Genomic DNA, 18,087 nt, shown 5'->3' with positions numbered 1-18,087 from the left:
AGAAACAGTGCTCTGCAGCCACAGCTTCCTCCCAGAGAGCTTTGATAGCATCACTGCAATAACTCTGGCATCTGTAGTGCTTGGTCAAGAGTGAAGGCAGGCTGAAGAGTTGGTTTATCACTGTTGAAATAGCACAGCTCTTCATTCCCACCAATCTGCTTTATTTGAGATCAAGTTTGTGATTTCTGAAAAATTAAATGCATGGTTTTTGAACCCTGCTGTACCTCCTGGAACCGCAGGCCTGACTCATCAGAAGTTCTCATGAGAAATATCAAATCAAAAGCACCAATCACAAGGATAACATCAACCAGCACAAACTCTTGTGCGGTGATTTTAAAATAAAATCCTTCTTTTCACTCTTCTATTACCTTTCACTTCAACTAGAGCCTCACTGCTGCTTCCACTAGGCAAGAAAATCCAAAATGCCAGGGAGGAGACAACTGAAGCACAGAGAGCAGGAGTGTCCTACCAGAGAAAAACAAAAATCAGTCATTAAAGGCAGATTTATTAATTTCATTTTTAAATGGATTTAAGCAGCTCAGTGCCTAACACCAACATCAATCCCAAAACTCCACAGAGAATACAGAGCCCTGCTCTGGGAATGCCAAACACACAGATCCAAAGGTAACTCCAGCACTGTTCACAGGGCAATGAGCTCTTGTCACCTTTTAGAGCTGCAAAAAAGATGCCAAGGTGCCAACCCTGGTCCAGGAATAATTCTGCTTACCATTTCCTCCAGTCAGAAAAGAAAGGCATTAAAACCAATTTCTTCCAAAAAATATCCTTTATTGTTTTGGTTGTAAATATAAAAAAATGCATTGCACAATTTAACAGACCTACTGAAAAGTGCTACATATCAACAGCACAACAGAAGTTGTCATGCAACAGAACAGGAAACCTAAGCAAAGCAAGAGCACAACCTGAAGTCCTCACACCTTCAAGCTTTTTTTTTTGTCATTTTTTCTTAACAAGAATGAATTCCATTCACTTAAAACACATTTAAATACAAGGTTAGAAGAAGAAAACAATCTATTTATTCATTGTATTGTTAAAAGGCTTGCTCATAACATTGATCTCTTTTGACTGAAAACCTTATTCATGTTGGAAAAGTTCAGATATAAAAAGTTCAGACAGTGGCTAGAAATTAATTCCATTATATACCAAAGGTGTGTTTCATTGTAACTGAAGTTCCTGTAATTGTAACTGAAGAACTCAAGTTCTACAGATAAAGCTACAGTTTGGTTCTACCACTTCTGCTCTACACAGTATAGGGGCAGAAAATCCAACCAAGAATGAAACCAAAGAAAACTTTAACTGATGTTGTGGGAAATATATTAAAAAAAAACAAAACCCAAACCAAATAATCTCCTCTGCAACTCAAGTGTATGAATTGAGGAGTAACAGAAAAACTCCTGATGTCTCTCCTAATTTAAAAAACTCCTAGAAGTTATCAACAATTGTCCACAGTCCTCCAGACTGGTGTGACTGAATCCCTAAAGAACCTGAACTGGATGTCATCAGCCTTTTGTTTTTTGGAGGTTTTCCATGCAATAAAGGTGGGAAGGAACAAAAAAAAATATATAGAAAGAAAAAGGAGAAAACAGTGAAAAACCCATTCAATTTTCAGCAGTACTTTCTAGCTGACAACTTCAAGGCAAGAATTATCCACTCCAGAAACTGAGAAAGTGAAACAACCTTCAAGTAAGCATTATCTTACTGAACATTTCTGCAGTGAGCTTCCCTCTCCTGTTCTCAAACTCCTTTTTAGGAGTTTTGGGCTTTAAAAGCCAACAAAACTAAATTTACCTGTCCCTGTCCCTTCTACCACATGTGAACACAAACACACACAGAGGAATGTAAAAAAACCCTGAAGATACAAAGGATGCAGGTTTCCAATACATTTGACAGCCCTTTGTCTTTTCAAAGACATCTTTTTCTATCTCAGATGTAGAGGTTGAAGGCCTTGCCTGTTTGCTGGGTTTGGAAGAGCAGAGATGATGTCCATGTGTGCACAAGTGTTCCTGCACATGGCAGTGGAGAGAGGTGCATTCAGCAAAGAAAATGCAATTTTTTCCAAACATAGAAACAGTTACTCACAACCTCAGTCTGAAAGAGTCACAGTAATGCCACACAGATAAAACCCTCTCAAAAGCCAGGGAAGCCCCACTTCCTCCATTCTCTGAATTTTCCACACAGCATCATTTTAGGGGGAACAATGGATGACTTATGATTAATCAAATGCACACAGGACACCAAGATCTAAGGCACAGATGGAAACATTCTGGTAGCCCCCACCTTCAAGAAATCCCTCCCCAGGGGTCTTGAAAAGCATGGAAGAACATTCCAGTCAGGTCAAATGGCATTAACCAAGAATCTTTTGGTTTTGTGCAGAGATCAGACTGTCATGGTGAAGTGTGCACCTGTCTCTGATCCTCCTCCTCAGGAATTGCTTCAGTTCTAGTTTGCTCCTGGACCTTCACCCCTTACTACTCCTGCTAAAAGGAGGCCAATAACTACAATACAAGGTAATAACTACACCAGATAATGCCCCAGTTCTCCAGAATTTGTCTTTGGGGTGGGGCCATCTACAATATTCCAATTAATACAATTTGAGGTCAGAAGGAACCAGCAGACAATCCCATTTTGACTTTGTGCATATCTCAGGCCATAAATAAGTTATTTAGCCACTCATTTACTGAGTGAAACATGTTGGATTTGACAGAATACAATTGTATTCAGTTATATGGGGTTCTCCAAAAGTTTAGCACCAGACAGATGTGCAGCACCTGCAATTCTGTGCAGACTTTAGGCACTGTGTGTTTGGCTTGCTTACTTTGGTGACACTGAGGAAATCTGAGTGCTTAAATTACAAAACTTTGAAAAAAATAAAGTATTTAAATTCCTCCATGGGTAAGAAAGAAAGACTAAGGTGTTTAAACATAAATCAAAGTGGAAAACTATGCAGGAACTAATACATACATGGTCCATCTCTTTCCATACCAATCTTTAGTGGTTCTACTGTTCAGATGTGAGACATAAATCAGCTTTTTTCCTCCTGTGTTTCCAAATGAAGTGAAATCACTCTCCTCAAAAGGCTGACTGATAAAAGAATTCTGATCTGCAATAACAAGGTGACAAGAACATATTGAATCACTGCTCCAAAGAGCAGCCACATCATTTCTGGTAATTGCACTAGTGGAAAGTAGCTTTTCACTTTTCCTTTCCTCCCTCCTACACTCTTGCCTAAGTAAGAAATACTTAATTTTTTTCTCTTTAAGATTTGCAGGTTTTTAATAGTGCTTTGAGTTTGTTTCTGCACCCCAATTTGTTAAACAAGCACTTCCCCTCCAATTGTAACCAGCTCATGGTGCAATCTGATGGATGAGTTTTCCATCCACATCAAAACTGTGAATGGACAAAGTTTCTGGCAGTTCAGGTGAATTACCTCTGCTGTTCCCTTAAGGTTGCTTTCAGTTTCCAATCCATCCAGTGAGGTATGGGATGTCAGGGTCTCAGTTCTCAGATCCCCCTGGGCTCTGAAGGATGATTGTACTGCACTGTGATTGTTGGGACAGAACTCCCACGCCATCGATACCAGAAATGGTGAAAATCACACACCATCACTGCTGACAAGCAGGGGAGGCATTAGAGAATCTGCTCATCTGAAAAGGTCAGCAAAAACTCTTGGACAATGTGCCTGCTGCTTTCTTGCTAGAAACCCACACATGTTCTTAACAGACAGTGAGGTCCTTTCCATGGAAAGGACATAAAGGACATCCCCAGCTCATCACAGTGTAAAATGATTTTACTGGAGTCAAATTCACAACCAGTGATAAAAACAGGAGGATTGAAAGCACTGATTCAAAAAATTATTTACTTATTTAACACTTCTTACCCAGATGTATCCAAAAGAATATTGCTTAACTGATTACCACATAATGAAAGATCTGGGAATGGATCCCTCCAGAAATTCTACTCACTATTTAATTACTATGACAACCTTTACACACCATTCCTTGGCTGAGACTTGAAATTTTGTTGCTTCTGTGACAGGGACACAGGTTTTCACATGTGCCACAAACTTCAAATAATTTGTCAAATCTACTGTAAAAGAAGAGAAAGAAAAGCATGTCCCCCAACACAGCCTGCACAGAGGAAGCTGTGTTGGTACAAAATTGCCATTCTGCCTTCCCCTTCAGTCCTCAGTCCCTCCACGCAGGGAGGGGCTCACCTTCTGTGCCTTGTCCTTCCTACAGTGCTGCTCTCACAGAGAGAGCTCTGCAAGAAAAGCCATCAGCTGCAAGAACTCAGGACAAAGGAGAAACAAGACCAAAACCTCCATCTGTGCTCAGCCCTACTCCCCAGGCCCATGGTTTCCTTCCAACCTCTGGCCCACCAAGTGGAGGAGATTGGGGACAATGCTGAGAAAAGCTCCTTTCCCCAAGGAGAACCTACTGAGCCCATTTCAGAGTGTGCAACCCCCAAGGGCTCCAGTTATTCCTCATTTTCCCACTGTGGGAGGCTGCACAGCACCTCCAGCCTGCCCTTGGGACTGGAAGAAAACTGCTCAAGGGAGGTGTTCCCACATTTGCAGAGCTCTGAACAATCAGGATCAAGTCATGAGTGGAATTACAAGGGTCATGGGATCATCCAGACTACGAACAATCAGCAGGAATGAACATCCCAGTGCTGTCCCAACTCAGTTTACCTGCAGCAGAGCACAGGATGTGCTGAGATTGTCAAAGAAAAATATTATGCAGTATTTTGAGTTTTAAACTTATTTTTACATGTTCTATAATTCATCTTGAACAGAACCTTCCCATACAGACCAGGCCTATAAAGTCCTTCAGGTTTTTCAGACAGAAGGCAAAAAGAAGAAGCAAAAAAAGACGAAGAAGCAAAGAACTGACTGCAAGTCTGTGTGGTTTGATATAGCTTCTGAAATAATAAAAAAGCCAATTTTTTAACATTACAAACTCAATTCTTGTCTCTGAAGTGCTACTACATTTACCTATGGATGTGTTTTATATGTGCACATTTTGTGAGGATGGCAGCTGAACTGTTCAGAGTGCAAGAAAACAGTTAACTGATTAAACTGATATAAATTCATGCATTTATCCTAACTGCAGAATTTACACTATCTAAAACTGCTTTCTTGCACTTACTGCACAGCCTGCTATATAAAAAAAATAAAAATCAGCTACTTTATTTACTAGAAAATAAAGCACATCTTGAAACTGATCAAATGCAATGATACACTCATTAAAATAAAAATACACAAAACACAGCCTGAGATTTTAATTCTAGTATTTTTGCCATGAGTTGATATCACTGACAGATTTTTCTTCTCCTTTGGTTTTTCATATGATCCTGTTTAGCAATTTTCACTATTCAAGTAAAACACATGGAACCAAATACCAGAGAACAAAATAAAAAGCACATTTTGCTTCATGAAATCAGAAGTATTTTTTCCCCTTGAAGAGCACATTCCTTGGCATACAGGATTTACACTTCAGAGAACTGAGGGTGTTCCATTAGTTGCATAAGGATGCATTGATGGAGATCTATTGCTGCCTGCAGGGCTCAAACCTGCTGAGTTTACCTGAGCATGGTGGTTTTTTCTCACTGACAGAGCACAGCACAGCACTGGAGAGGAACCCAAACGTTCTGACAACGCTGCATCACCTGCACCTCTTCTCAAGGCAGGGCCAGGTGCCCTGAACAATGTCTCTGGTGATGGAGAGAATCCTTTCTAAAGTGCACTGACTGGAGGAGCCTGGGCAGGCAGGGCCTGGCAGGGTCTCCACCCCTGGGACGAGCACCTCAGTGTCTTTGGTTGTTAGGTGTCCCCAGCTCTCTTGTTCACCTTCGCCACGGCCTCGCGCGCCTGCTCCGGCAGCCGCTGCGGGTCCGACAGGATCGAGGTGCTCCTGCTCAGCTGCCTCAGGGTGTTCAGCACCACTAGGAAAACAAAATAAAAGGCAGGAAAGCATCAGGAAAAGCTATTAATGTGACTGATCTCTCCTCTGCAGAACAGAGCACCCCTTGACAGCTATAAATGTAAATTAAATACTTGTGAAAGGCAAGAGGGAATGGATCAAGCAGTGATGCCCAAACAGAAGGTCACTCCAAAGCTGAATACAAATCTCAGAGGTCTTCCCTCATTATGAGATAAATCACACTGCCAAACATACTCCAACTAGAGCCAAGCTTTTGAAATTTAAGTGTAGTTAAAGACTGTTTAAATTCTGGTGTATTCAACAAATTTTTCTTCTGTCTTCACAGTCAGAAGAGGCTCTTATTTTTTCACTGAGCTAACAAAAAGGAAGCGAAAGCCACATTCAGCATCATGTGCTTTCTTTGTCATACTCTGACTTTTAAGAAATGCTGCTCTATCTTACTTTCTGTGATCTGAAGAGCTGCTGGATAGAACCTCACTTACTTGGCCTCAGAACAGGAAGAGAACAGTGCTGATCCAACCAGGCCAGTGCAGTTTCGTTCAGATCCTTAAAGCTTGTTGTGGAAACCATCCCATTGAAGGACTCAAACAATGGCTTTATAATAATGCTGAACTGCAAACCATCAAATGTTAAGGGAGGCAACAAAGGGGGAGTTCAAAACATTCTATGGGAAAGGCTATGGCAGAGAAAACACTGGATTTCTAAATGGACTTCAACTGCCAGAGGGACTGCAAGGCTGAAATAATTGTATTTTAAAATATCTTAACACTAAGACTGAGAAAAAAATTGAACCTTAGTTCCTAGTGATATTCACTATATTTTGCAAAATTCCTCCACACAGACCTGAAGAGGAAAAAAGGAAAAGGGAATGTGCAAGTTTTCGAACAGCTTCTGTAACTGTAATTTTTCTTCCCCCGAAATCTTTGCTATTGTCTATGTACATTTCCCAAAAGGCAACCAGAGCTGCAGTTACAGCAGAGCCCACAAAAGATTTCTTGCAGTACAATAACCAGGCAAGAAAACCTTGCCTCTGTATTGCATTTTACTTTGCAGTTACCTCCCATATATTGAGGTGAGCAAGGTCTGCAAGAATCCATATCCACACACAGATGCAGATGACAACTGAGGACGTTTGCTATTTAAGTAACTTGGCTTTAAGTCACAATATCAGAATCCCAAGTTCTTGGCTCTAAAACTACCAGTACCAAAGCCCAGGTTCAATGGGTTGGTATAAAAGGATACAATCCAAAACTTCCAGTTCTGCAGGGTCCTGCTTCTCACGTACTCATCAAACATCTTCCTCATGTGGTCAAACCTCTGCCGCGTTACGGGAACCCCGGTAGCAGGGAGCTGCTGCTGGCAAGAACTGAGAAGATGTTTGGAGTCAGAGTCTCACCAAAAAGGACACATTGCTCTTCCAGATTAAACTGCAGCAGGAGAAAAGTGTGTATTCCTGGTATCTCTGCTGGAGGGGCTTCTCAGGGCATGATCCCCCCCAGAGTGTAACTGCTCCAGTTAGGAATAAAAACTGTTTTCCCAACAACTTTGTCTATATTCATGCAGCAAAGTGATTTATCAAGCTGCTACAGAAACTTCTGGTTACAAACAACAAAACTGAAAACAAAGTATAGCATAGAACAAAGTAATTTTGGGCATCCCTTAAGGACAAGGCACATTAGGAGTCAAGGAAAAATTTACAGTTACTCCTAAGCAATGTTACAGAAGAAGATGTAACAGAAGTTCTTATAAAACAGAGCCATTTAAAACAAAACCAAGCAGACTTCATTATATTTTGCAAGAAAAATAAAAATATTTTGATTTACTGCTAATTTTAACATCATGCCTAAGCCCAAAACTTCTGCAGATGGAAGTAAAGCCACTGCAGTTCTCAACGTGCTTTGCAATAGCACATCATCATAAACCCACAGACCAAACTGAGGCACTGGGAAGGTGCATTTATCAATTATGTTCAGCCAGTGGCAAACCTATGGAGCCCAAGTTCTGTGTCTTATGTACTCAATCACAATATTCTATAAAAACTCACTGCATTTGAGAAGAAAACTGCAGCAGAGCCATTGTGAAGAGTGAGAGCTCAATCACCAATGAGCTTAATAAAAACACCCTCGCTGAATTCTTCTCAGAACTATTCTGACACATCCTCCCTGATGCTGCCACTGTCGTGCATTCTGTGCTCAGAGCTCGCTGAAAATCCACCCAGTTTGCACCAGTGCCCACCCCACAGCAGCTCTGCTCTGTCCAACACCCATCTGCTCCCTGGTGTGGCACTGAGCACACCCTCCCTGCCGTTCGGCACCACTGGAGCTGCTGCTCCGGCCCTGGGAGTTCCCCGTTCTCACAGGATGGTGGCGTTCAGCTCCTCGATTTCCTCCCGGAGCCGCCGGGTCTCCTCCTGCATCTGGCTCCTCTCCTGCTGCAGCTTGGCGATGTATTCCACTGTCTTCTGGAGCGTGATGGCGTGGCTGATCTAGGCCAAACACAGACACACAGCTCAGTTCCTGCAACAACCTGAGGTTCATGAGGAGTTTGTCCTCCTAACCTGCACTCCAGCACCTTTTAATTTTTCTTCACTGTGTGTAAAAGCACAGGGTCAGGCAGAGCAAAACATTTCAGACACCCAACTCTGCATTTCTCTGAATCCTCTTCAAACTCCAGTACAAAGAAATGTGGCTGTAGGGGTTGTCTTCTTCCATAAATTACATTTCTGCTACTTTGTTGAAAGAAGTATTTTAATAATTTAAAATGTTTTATTTCATTATCTGTCCTCTTAAAAATATTTACAGTTTTACTTAAGTAGTGAAGTATGTGCTACATCTCCAGACAGATTTATAGTGCTGGTAGAAGCACTGCTTTAAGTTGATAATATAAATTATTTAGTTTGGGAAACCTGAAGTTATTAAACAGAAGGACCCATCAAAGGAGATAATAATACTCTTCAGTTTGGAGGAACCAATTAAAAATCTGTACTTGAGAAATAAAATAACCAGACATTTCAATAAAGCTGAGTTTTCAAAAAGGTCTTCCTTTCAAATAGGCTATTCAAGCCAGGAAGTGAAATTCTGGCAACATATCACCTAAATTTCTGAAACTATAAAAATTATAAAAACAAATCAACACGTTGCACAAAAAGCTTTCATATTTTGCATGTTTCAGAGCTGCTGGTATTTAAAGGACACTAAAAATTTTGTTGTGCAGATATATTTGTATTTCAATTCAGTGAACTAAGTTGACTGGTGTAGCCAGAGTAAGTTTTTCATCTGGACAAAGTCATTGGACAATGAGAAATCAGTTCAGAATTTTTTTCTCTGTGAACCCAAGCACAAGTGACAGGTGAAAGTGGGACAAAAAGACCCTGATTCCTAAAGATAGCTGGGTGGTGTAAAGAGTCCTAGTGAGATTTTCCAAATCATCTCAACTGACCATGCTGGGAGGCAGAGATCTCAATGGTGCAGGAAATCCTAGGAATTTACCTGAGCTTTCCCATTCCACCTCTGCTCACTGCTGTGTTCCAGCAGTGTGTTCTCTGCTGGGCTCAGCTGACCACTCAGCAGTGAAATCACTGCATTTATTAACAAGGCTTTGAGAATGGCTCCTTTTACATTTCACATCAAACTCTAAGTGCTGCTGCAGTACTTACCGACTTGGAGTTGGCTGACACCAAGCTGTTCAGAGCACTGAAACCAATCTTGATATTAGACCTTCGTTTTTGTTCTGAAAGATGCCTCATCCTTCGATTCTGCACAAATAAAATCAGCTCAGTCTGTGCTGTTGTCCTTTACTGTTCTACTGCTATGACTATTTCAGCTCCTCAAATTCAGTGTCATTTTTGTTGACTTGTTGGCATTCACAGCCTCCCCTGGGACGACTCTCCAGAACCTTAATAATGAACTGACAGTGTGTTTGTGGATCAACCTGCCTCTGGCATCTGCACCTATTTTAAGCATTGCATGCCAGAATGGCAAGGAGAAAATATGAAAGATATTATATTACCTGGAGGTTCTAGGCTTGTACAGTATGCACGTGATTTGTTACTTGCCAGCAAGGCACACAATGTTTGAAAGATACCATTTGTCTGTGGAGTGCTTTAGCAGAAAGTAAAGGACACCCTACACCTTTCTAAGCTGTGTCATCAGGAAGTAAAATATTTAGGATTTATATTAACAAAAGAACAAAGATCAGTAGACCCAGAACTGGTCCAGGCTGTGGTAGAAATACCTTTCAATCAGTAACAAAGAAAACAACTGGCAGGACTTTTTAGGCACAGGAGGATTCTGCAGCCCCTGGATCCCAGGGCTGGGAGCTACCTAAACACTGACAGGAGCTCCCGAGGTTGGTGCCAACAGAAAGAAAATAAAAGGAGCTCTAGTTTCTGCTTGGGCACTGGGAATACCAGATTATTCCAAGGCCTCTGAGCTGCCGAGGACAAAGGAGCAGCCGGCAGATCCCTTCCCAAAGCTGGGGCCACATCGCCACCCTGTGGCTCCTGCCCAGCTCAGCTGGAGCCTGGAACAGCCAGGGATCAGCCCTGGGATGGTCACACGTGTCACAGCCACAGCAGGGACACACAGAAAGGATCCAGGAAGGAACAAAACGACTCCAGATATGACTCTGAAAATCCCCACTCCACACAGAGGTGTGTGCCAGGCGTGTGAAGGAGGTGCAGAGACCAAAACTGTAACAGCCCAGGGATTTCTTTGTTCTGAGTCCCTCTCTTGCAGCAGCAGCCCAAGGTGTTCCTATTGCTGCATCACTCAATTACTGCCTTTTCCTGGGAGTCTGCCACAGGAAACCTGGGATGAAGGAACTTCTTTTCCAGGAATGGGTTCTCAAAGTGCAAACTCTGTTAGAGTGAGGCTTTCTGGCAGCAGTTCACCATCACCCCACTTTATAACGGGGAAAGCAATGTAATAAAGCAGTGAAATGGTTGCCCAAAACCAGAGAAAATGCAGGTCCATGAGCAGAACTGAGATTTCCAGTGCACTCCATGCTTTGCCAAACTGAAATAACCATGTTACCTAGCAATACAGAACTGTTTAATCTAACTTGACAATACAGAGGAACAAAAGCACATACATCTGGAGCCTGGCAAATATCACTGTTTCTCTCTTGTCTTGCAAAAGAGTTACTAACAGTACATATCCAAAGCAATTCCTGTCAGAGCAGGTGTGTTTACATGGCTGTAAAGCTGTGTCTTTGCTTTTCCATCTAGTGACCACTTTCCCACCATCAGCCAGCCCTACTAATTTGTTCCTTTGTTACCTTACTCTCTCTAGCAGCAGAACAAGCTGCATCCATGGCTTGTGAGTTCTCATGCCAAGCAAATCCCTGCCATCTTTTATCAGTAACTTGCAGCATGGTCAGCAAGGGGCAGTTCTGATTGTCCTCTGCAACAGATCTAGACCTGAGTTTAGTCACAGGCTGTAGGTGTTAAACTTACCTTTGTGCCCTGGAGTAACCAAACTGCCACCAACTCACAGGGTACACAAAGCCAGAGAAGCCAGAAGGGGGCTGGCACTTGCAGAACTGTTAAGTAATGCTCCCTCCCACAACAGAATGGATGAGAGGGTTACAGCTGATTGTTCTGATGGGGTTTTCATGGAGAAGTTTCTCATACCACCACAGAAAGTGTCCTGACAAGGTCAGCTTGTGTGTGAGGTACAACCAGCACTCGGGTGCTACCTCCAGACCGCTGAGTTCTTACCCCAGTGATTCTCAAAGGGTTTTACAGGTGTAACTCGTAGAGTCTGTGGAGCTGCTTCTCTGTGGAGCAGCACAGCATCACTGGAGACATGTAATAACTCAGCAGGTCAAGAACTTCCCCTCCAGCCATGGCCAGAGCCCTGCAGACTGAAGAGCCCCAACAGAGCAATGGCAAAAAGCCACAGTTTAGAACACTAAGCCTGAAACCTTTGACAAGTAAACTTGGCACCTGTCACAACACTCCTGTGAGCCACAGCAGGAGCTGCTGTCACGACCATAAGGATCTGCAGAGGTACAGCTAAGCCTGGCCCCTCTGGTGACACATCCCCGAGGAGCAGAGTAGATTAGAGTCTGACATTTTGGATTGCACAGAGCAGCACAGAGGCAGCAGCAAGCTAAGCTCGACACACAATGCTACTGTCCTGAAGCACAGCTTTCTCTAGCTATGCTCAGACATCAGGACAGAAAAGCAGCTATGAAGGCAAAGAAAAGCCCCTCAAAGGAAAGGACACACACCTTAAGTGCAGCCACAGCAGGGTCAGTGGCAGGTTTTCCTGAGCAGCTGTTCTGAGGAGACTGTGGACTGGGGCTCTGCTCAGAGGTGCAGGGGGAAGCCTGGCCTGAATTTTGACAGTCCCGGCCTTCAGAAAGGAAAAAACACAAGACACATTAACAAACAACTTTCTGTAGCAAATGCAACTGCTGAGAAGTTTCTACTCAGAATTGAACTGAAATGCAGTCGGCAACCAAATTACACTGTTTGATGCAGCAACCACATGCTAGAGAAAATCAGGACTGCTGGGAAAGCTCAGGCTATCACATGATACATCCTGAATAGCAAGATGGAATAGTCCTTTCACACACATCTTTCAGCAAAGGCATGTTGGATGCACAGGCTGTGACTCCATTGTCCTGCTGGGCTCCCCCATTTGTCTCTAAAGGCCTGGGACATGATGGTGACACTTACAAGCCACTGACCACCAGAACCAGCCCAGGGAACACTCCACCGATGCACATGCAAAAGGAGTCTTTGCACTTACCTACAAGGATTGTGTCTGAGATCCTCCAGTCAAAATCAGAGCTATGATACTGAACAACAAACCTATTCAGAACTTCCTACACAGATGCCTTTCATTTCTTGGTGACTACGACAGCACATCCTTTTAGAAAGGAGCCACTTACAGGAAACACAAAATCACAGTTTGTGGGGATGCTGCACAGTCATTTAAGACAAGAATTGGAAACTACTGGATGCAACTGAAGCTGTGGGGTAGAAGGGCCTGAAAAGCTTTTCCTTCAAAAATTATCCAGAGATCCTCAAGGCCCATTTACACCCTGCCTACCCAACAGAAACACACTTCCATGTGCAGGGGAGAGAATGCTTACAGCTTTCTAACTTACTAGGTGTAGGTGAGGGAACTTGTGAACTGCTACAGTGGGAAGGGATGTGCTCTCCTTTCACCAACACATCTTGGACTACACTAGGAGGAAAGAGATGTGAGACTGTGGACTGGCTTTGTTGACTACTTGGTGCTCGCTGTGCTGGACCAACCAGAATGTTACTACGGAACTCCGTCACCCCGGGAGCCTGGGAACAGCACAGAGACAGCACAGAGGAAAACAGAGAGAAAGAGCAGGAGGGGCAGTGTGGGGGCAGAGGGAGAGAAGGGATGAGAGAAAGGACAAAGTGGGGGGAGAGATTAAGAAAGAGAAAGAGAGAAAGAGAGATTTGTTACCTTGCCTTTCACTAAAAGTAGCAAATTAATACATGATTAACAATCTGATGACATGAAACAAGGGTTAATACATAAGGAATTGGCAGGCACCAGAGTCAGGCTTCTGGCAGGAGACCTGTATTCTTTCATAACTTAAAGCAATATTACAACACATCAACAGCATAATATACTAAAATCTATCTCCATCTTCCTGCACACAACATATTGGGGAAACCCACTCACATCCCCAAGGGATGTTTTCCAATATGGCAGTGGAAAGGTGAGCTCCATGGGCTCCTTCCAGCTCCTGCACAGTTAAAGCACAAACCATCCCCATCCACAGCACTGTGAGTACAGGCCTCCTTGGAATCTTACTGTTGTGTGAGACAGAGCCTGTCAAGACTATAAAGTGCTTCCAAGCCCATGGAGTGGCTACATTAAAAACAAGCAAACATAATGCTGAATGCACAAATGTTGGGTAACAGATGATTTACTGGACTCGTTACCCGCCTGAGCACATTATGGCTCTGACTACTTGCAAATAACAGGCCTAGAAAACAAATATATAATTTTTTTTTTATCTTCTCCTTACTCTGACAATTCCAGCTGGTGCAATTGCAACATTAGACTGAGACGTGGCTGGCGTCAAAATCCCCTCTCTTTTTAAAGGTGCTGGAGTTACAATCACAGCTCTGGACTGTCCCTGAAAGGCAGCTGAAGAACACAATTCAGTTAGAATAGTTAATGATACAAAAAAAAGATGGAAATTATTTTGTATGAAATAACTTGTCAATAACATGGGCATGGATCAATAGGCATCTATTTGGTACTATTTCACTGCAGTATAAAATGCCACCAGTCTTCCAATAATCACAACCCCTTTAACTCAGTACAAAGGACTTCAACACTCCAGCTATTTCTGAGTTTTCTAGAATGACTGTCACTGTTTCACAGTGAATTTACAGAGGTATGTAGTAATTCAGGGAGATACAAAGTGTCTTCATTCTGTCAGAGCTGGGTTTGACATGAGAGGACCATCTTCAGCTCTCTTCCATCCACACTTTGGGGTCTCAGGCTTGCTCTGCTGACCCAGGAAGGGTCAATGACTCAATACCTCATGGTTCCTCATATGTGTCTTGAATCCTTTCCCTCAGCACTTCAGCCTACCAGCTTCTTTCACTATCTGGTTATATAGCTGCTTTAGATGACACACAACCACAAGACAACCAAATATGATTGGGAATCAGCATCAAAAGTCCACAAAATATGCTAAAGAACCAAGAGTTCTGCAGTGCTTAGGCAGCTAGAGGTAATTCTGAATAGCAGCAAATGTCTCCACATGAATCTGTGAAGATCTCCACGTAACCAATGCAGATGTGCAGTTACCACCACAGCATTCATGCTGACATTGCTCTTGCCCAGTCTCTACAGAAAATGACTGACCATCCTAAACTGTCACTAAGGGAAGAATCAGGCAAAGACACAGCTTCTGTCTGAGTTTTGATAAAAATGAACCAAACATATTTGGCCTGACTCTTGGCTGCACTGGTTCAGCTCTCCTTTGCACAAACAAAGTCATGATGCAGGAGAAATGTCAGCACAGCCCAGCCCCTGCCAAGCCACCCCTCTGCAGTTCAGCATGAGGACCCCAAAGGACACACACAGCAGGACAGGGAGACAGTGCAGGGTTATCCAACGTCCCCTCCCTGACAGTGTCACCTCTGCCTGCCAGCTGTGTTTTGACTCAACTGGAGTTTCTGCACAGCCTCCATGAGAGAGGCCTGGGGATTGCACAAACCTCGTGCCAGCCCTTGCGTGGCTCTGTCACTGACACAGGGCGTTCGTTCTTTGAGCACTCCCACATCTAAAGCTGGAATCACAACCTTTCCACTGTTCACTGATGTTCAGCTGGACTGGGACATCTCTACTGACCTCAAGAGCCCACTCTTACCAGTGCAGTAATGCTGCTGCACAGGCTTGGCCTTTCTGACTTCCACGTTTGGGGACCTGCAGCAGCCAGCAACAATATTTACAAGTCACTTTACATGATTCATGTTTCTGTCCTACATATGCATCTTTTGCAGACTTTCCTCTCCAAATCAGCACATTTATCATGAAGTGATAGCAGTGAAGTCTTGCACCTAATGAGACAATCTGTACAGGTTTTTGGGTCCTTATATCACACAGTGGTTTTAACACAAGATATAATGTAATTTGCTTTACAGTCAGGAGATGATTTGTTTGTCCTGAACACAAATTACAGGCATAAATGCCTCAGTTACAAGTACTGATGTTTATTCTGTTTCCAAAAATAAAGCTCTAGTATTTATATAAATTCTTGGATTTGTCCCCTGAACTTGATGTCCCAGTAGTTTAGGAACACCATGATCCCCAAATACATGCCATTAATCTAGATGAGAAACAAAGCCACTGGTTGTGATGGTCTAGAAGTAAATGGTGGAGCACTGGGAAAGTAATATGTGGGGTGAGGAACAACCCAGGAAGCCTGAGAAAAGCAGGAGCAAAGGCTTTCTGAAAATGAGTTGCCTACAATCTTTACTAGGTGAGAAATGCATGTCTCAACTGCTGAAGGTACATGGAATGCTGGTTTATAACACACTGCAGATAGGAACACTGCCATTAACACCCTTGTGCTCTTAATCATGGACCAAATTGATCCCAGTGACATCCTAGAATTCCATCTTGGGTCTGCCCTTCTCCTGAACAGTGATTTTTCTCTTTGGTGGGTAACCTCACTGTCAGGCCCTGGCAGACACACCTACTCCCCAGTAAAGCCTGTTTAACATTACTCCTCCAGGCAGGCTTTTTCTTGAATTATTGTTGCACATTTCAAGTGGCTGAAGTCACTTGGCTCCCAGCCAGCACAAGTCTAAAAACAGACTGCAATAATCCCAAGGGTGTTCTGACTGTCCTGCTGCAGCCTTGAGCTTTCCTACAAGAACCACCTCAAGCTAAATTCTCGCTCCTTATCTTATTCTTTGCCTTGTGCAGCATCAGTGGCTCCAAATCCCACCCAGTGTGGAAGTCCCAGGTGTTCCTATCCTGACCTGAAATCCACTCCTGACTTAAAGCATCTCAAGGGTCTCTAGAGTGCTTGAGACAAAGATCTCGAGCTCCCTCAGGAAAATCTCTTCCTCCACTGTGGCTGAATGCCCTGAGGGGCAGTTAATCCCAACAGCATCACTCCTAAATCCAGGGCTTCTATGGGACAGGAGCACAGAGCTGGTGCAGCTACACAGCCCATCACAGATGATACAAAAGAGATCCCCTTTTGCAGGTCAGCTTTTCACACTCAACCAAACTGCTTCCAGTCCTTGCAGCAGTCCAGAGCATCCCACTGAACAGTGCAGCCACTGCATTCAGCCAGTGGATTCAAGGGTTCCGTGGACACACTCAGCAGCTCTGTTTTAACTTACTATGTAAAGCAAGAAAAGCAAGGAGGTCTTTTCCTCCTGCCTGTCCCACTCAGGAAACAAAACCATCCTCCCACAGTGCTCCTCACCTGGGGTGATGAAGGCATTCTTTACCACTAAGGACACTGTTTCAAGCTTCGGAGCAGGCACTATTTTTTGTGACTGTTTGGGCCTTGTCCCAGCACTGGCCAGAGGAACAGGTTTGGGGAGTGCAAATGTCAGCTGGGACTGCAGCTGGGGCCGGGGCTGCCCCTGCACAACAGCAGTCTGGAAGGCCAGGTTACAAGGCACTCCTGCCCCCGGCTGCTGCGTGGCCAGCACCAGGCTCTGGCTCTGGCTCTGGCTGAAGGTGGTGGCAGGGGCGTTGTGGGTCAGCGTGGCAGAGGCCGTGTGAGTGATGACCGAGGACTCGCAGAGGCCGAACTTGGGCGTTTCTGGAGCGGCGAAGGCGGCGGGGGCGGGGCTCAGGCTGGAGCCGAGCGGCACCGCGGGCAGCGGGGGCGGCTGCTGGGCGCTCGGGGGCTGCAGCAGCGGCAGCGGCGTCTGGAACACCGACATGAAAGTTTGTGGCCCGCTGAGAGACGAGTCAGGAGGGAAGTCTGCTGGCTGGATGAAAGATCCCCCACTTCTAATGCTGGAACACTGGTCAGCAACGACGTCAGGAATGACAGGAGCAGGTACTGAGGAAGGAATCAGTCCATCGCTGATGTTCCCTGCTGGAAGCGTGCTGGGCAGCGAACCCGACGGCAGGACAGGAGACTGAGAGAAGGAAACGTCACTGACTCAGACATGCCTGAACTCCTCCTGAGAGGAGGAACTCCTCCATGGCTCAGGGCAGAGCCTTCTGTTTGAAACCTCTCTTACCTGGGACGAGTGGCTGCTGCTGTCTGTGGTAGCTGAGCTGACAGCAGACACAGAAGGGAAATAATTACTGGAGCGACTGGGTGTGAATAATTCTGAAATATGAAAAGCCACCTATTAATTTTCCTCTTTTCATACTTAAGATACAGCATTGCTAGATCCTAAAATTCACAGGACTATCAATATTATTAAACAAATAATGAAACCATGAGCTTTTTGCTTCATACAACTGAGCAGTGAATTGCTGTCTTCAGAGGGGCTTTGGGGCTGACTCCTTCAATTTTCATGCAAACTGGGACAATGCAAAAATCAGTCCTGTTAAAGGTTCATCTACACACAGACAGCCAAGAGCTCCTCAGTGAGTCCCACAAAGTGCAGTTATCTGATGCAGACTGCTTG

The 18,087-nt window shown here is 44.1% G+C and overlaps 1 protein-coding gene across 1 annotated transcript in view; it reads right to left on the bottom strand.

The window, feature by feature from the left end:
- Positions 1-765: 765 nt before the first annotated feature.
- Positions 766-18,087, bottom strand: part of MLXIP (MLX interacting protein) — a 43,728-nt gene continuing 26,406 nt past the window's right edge. Inside the window, exons 8-17 of the mRNA XM_071445084.1 lie at positions 17,692-17,783; positions 16,917-17,586; positions 13,986-14,107; positions 13,080-13,266; positions 12,195-12,319; positions 9,616-9,714; positions 8,318-8,445; positions 7,203-7,326; positions 6,443-6,572; positions 766-5,961 (exon numbers count right to left, since the gene is read on the bottom strand). Of these exons, the coding sequence (XP_071301185.1) occupies positions 5,840-5,961; positions 6,443-6,572; positions 7,203-7,326; positions 8,318-8,445; positions 9,616-9,714; positions 12,195-12,319; positions 13,080-13,266; positions 13,986-14,107; positions 16,917-17,586; positions 17,692-17,783 (1,799 nt within the window). The 3' untranslated portion in view covers positions 766-5,839. The remainder of the gene's footprint in view (positions 5,962-6,442; positions 6,573-7,202; positions 7,327-8,317; positions 8,446-9,615; positions 9,715-12,194; positions 12,320-13,079; positions 13,267-13,985; positions 14,108-16,916; positions 17,587-17,691; positions 17,784-18,087) is intronic.

Source organism: Agelaius tricolor, unplaced genomic scaffold (assembly GCF_023055355.1).
Source record: "Agelaius tricolor isolate 1412-34295 unplaced genomic scaffold, bAgeTri1.0.p SCAF_20, whole genome shotgun sequence".
Classification (NCBI taxonomy): domain Eukaryota; kingdom Metazoa; phylum Chordata; class Aves; order Passeriformes; family Icteridae; genus Agelaius; species Agelaius tricolor.
Note: the sequence above shows the minus strand (reverse complement) of the source record. Positions and strands in the feature narration are given on the sequence as shown.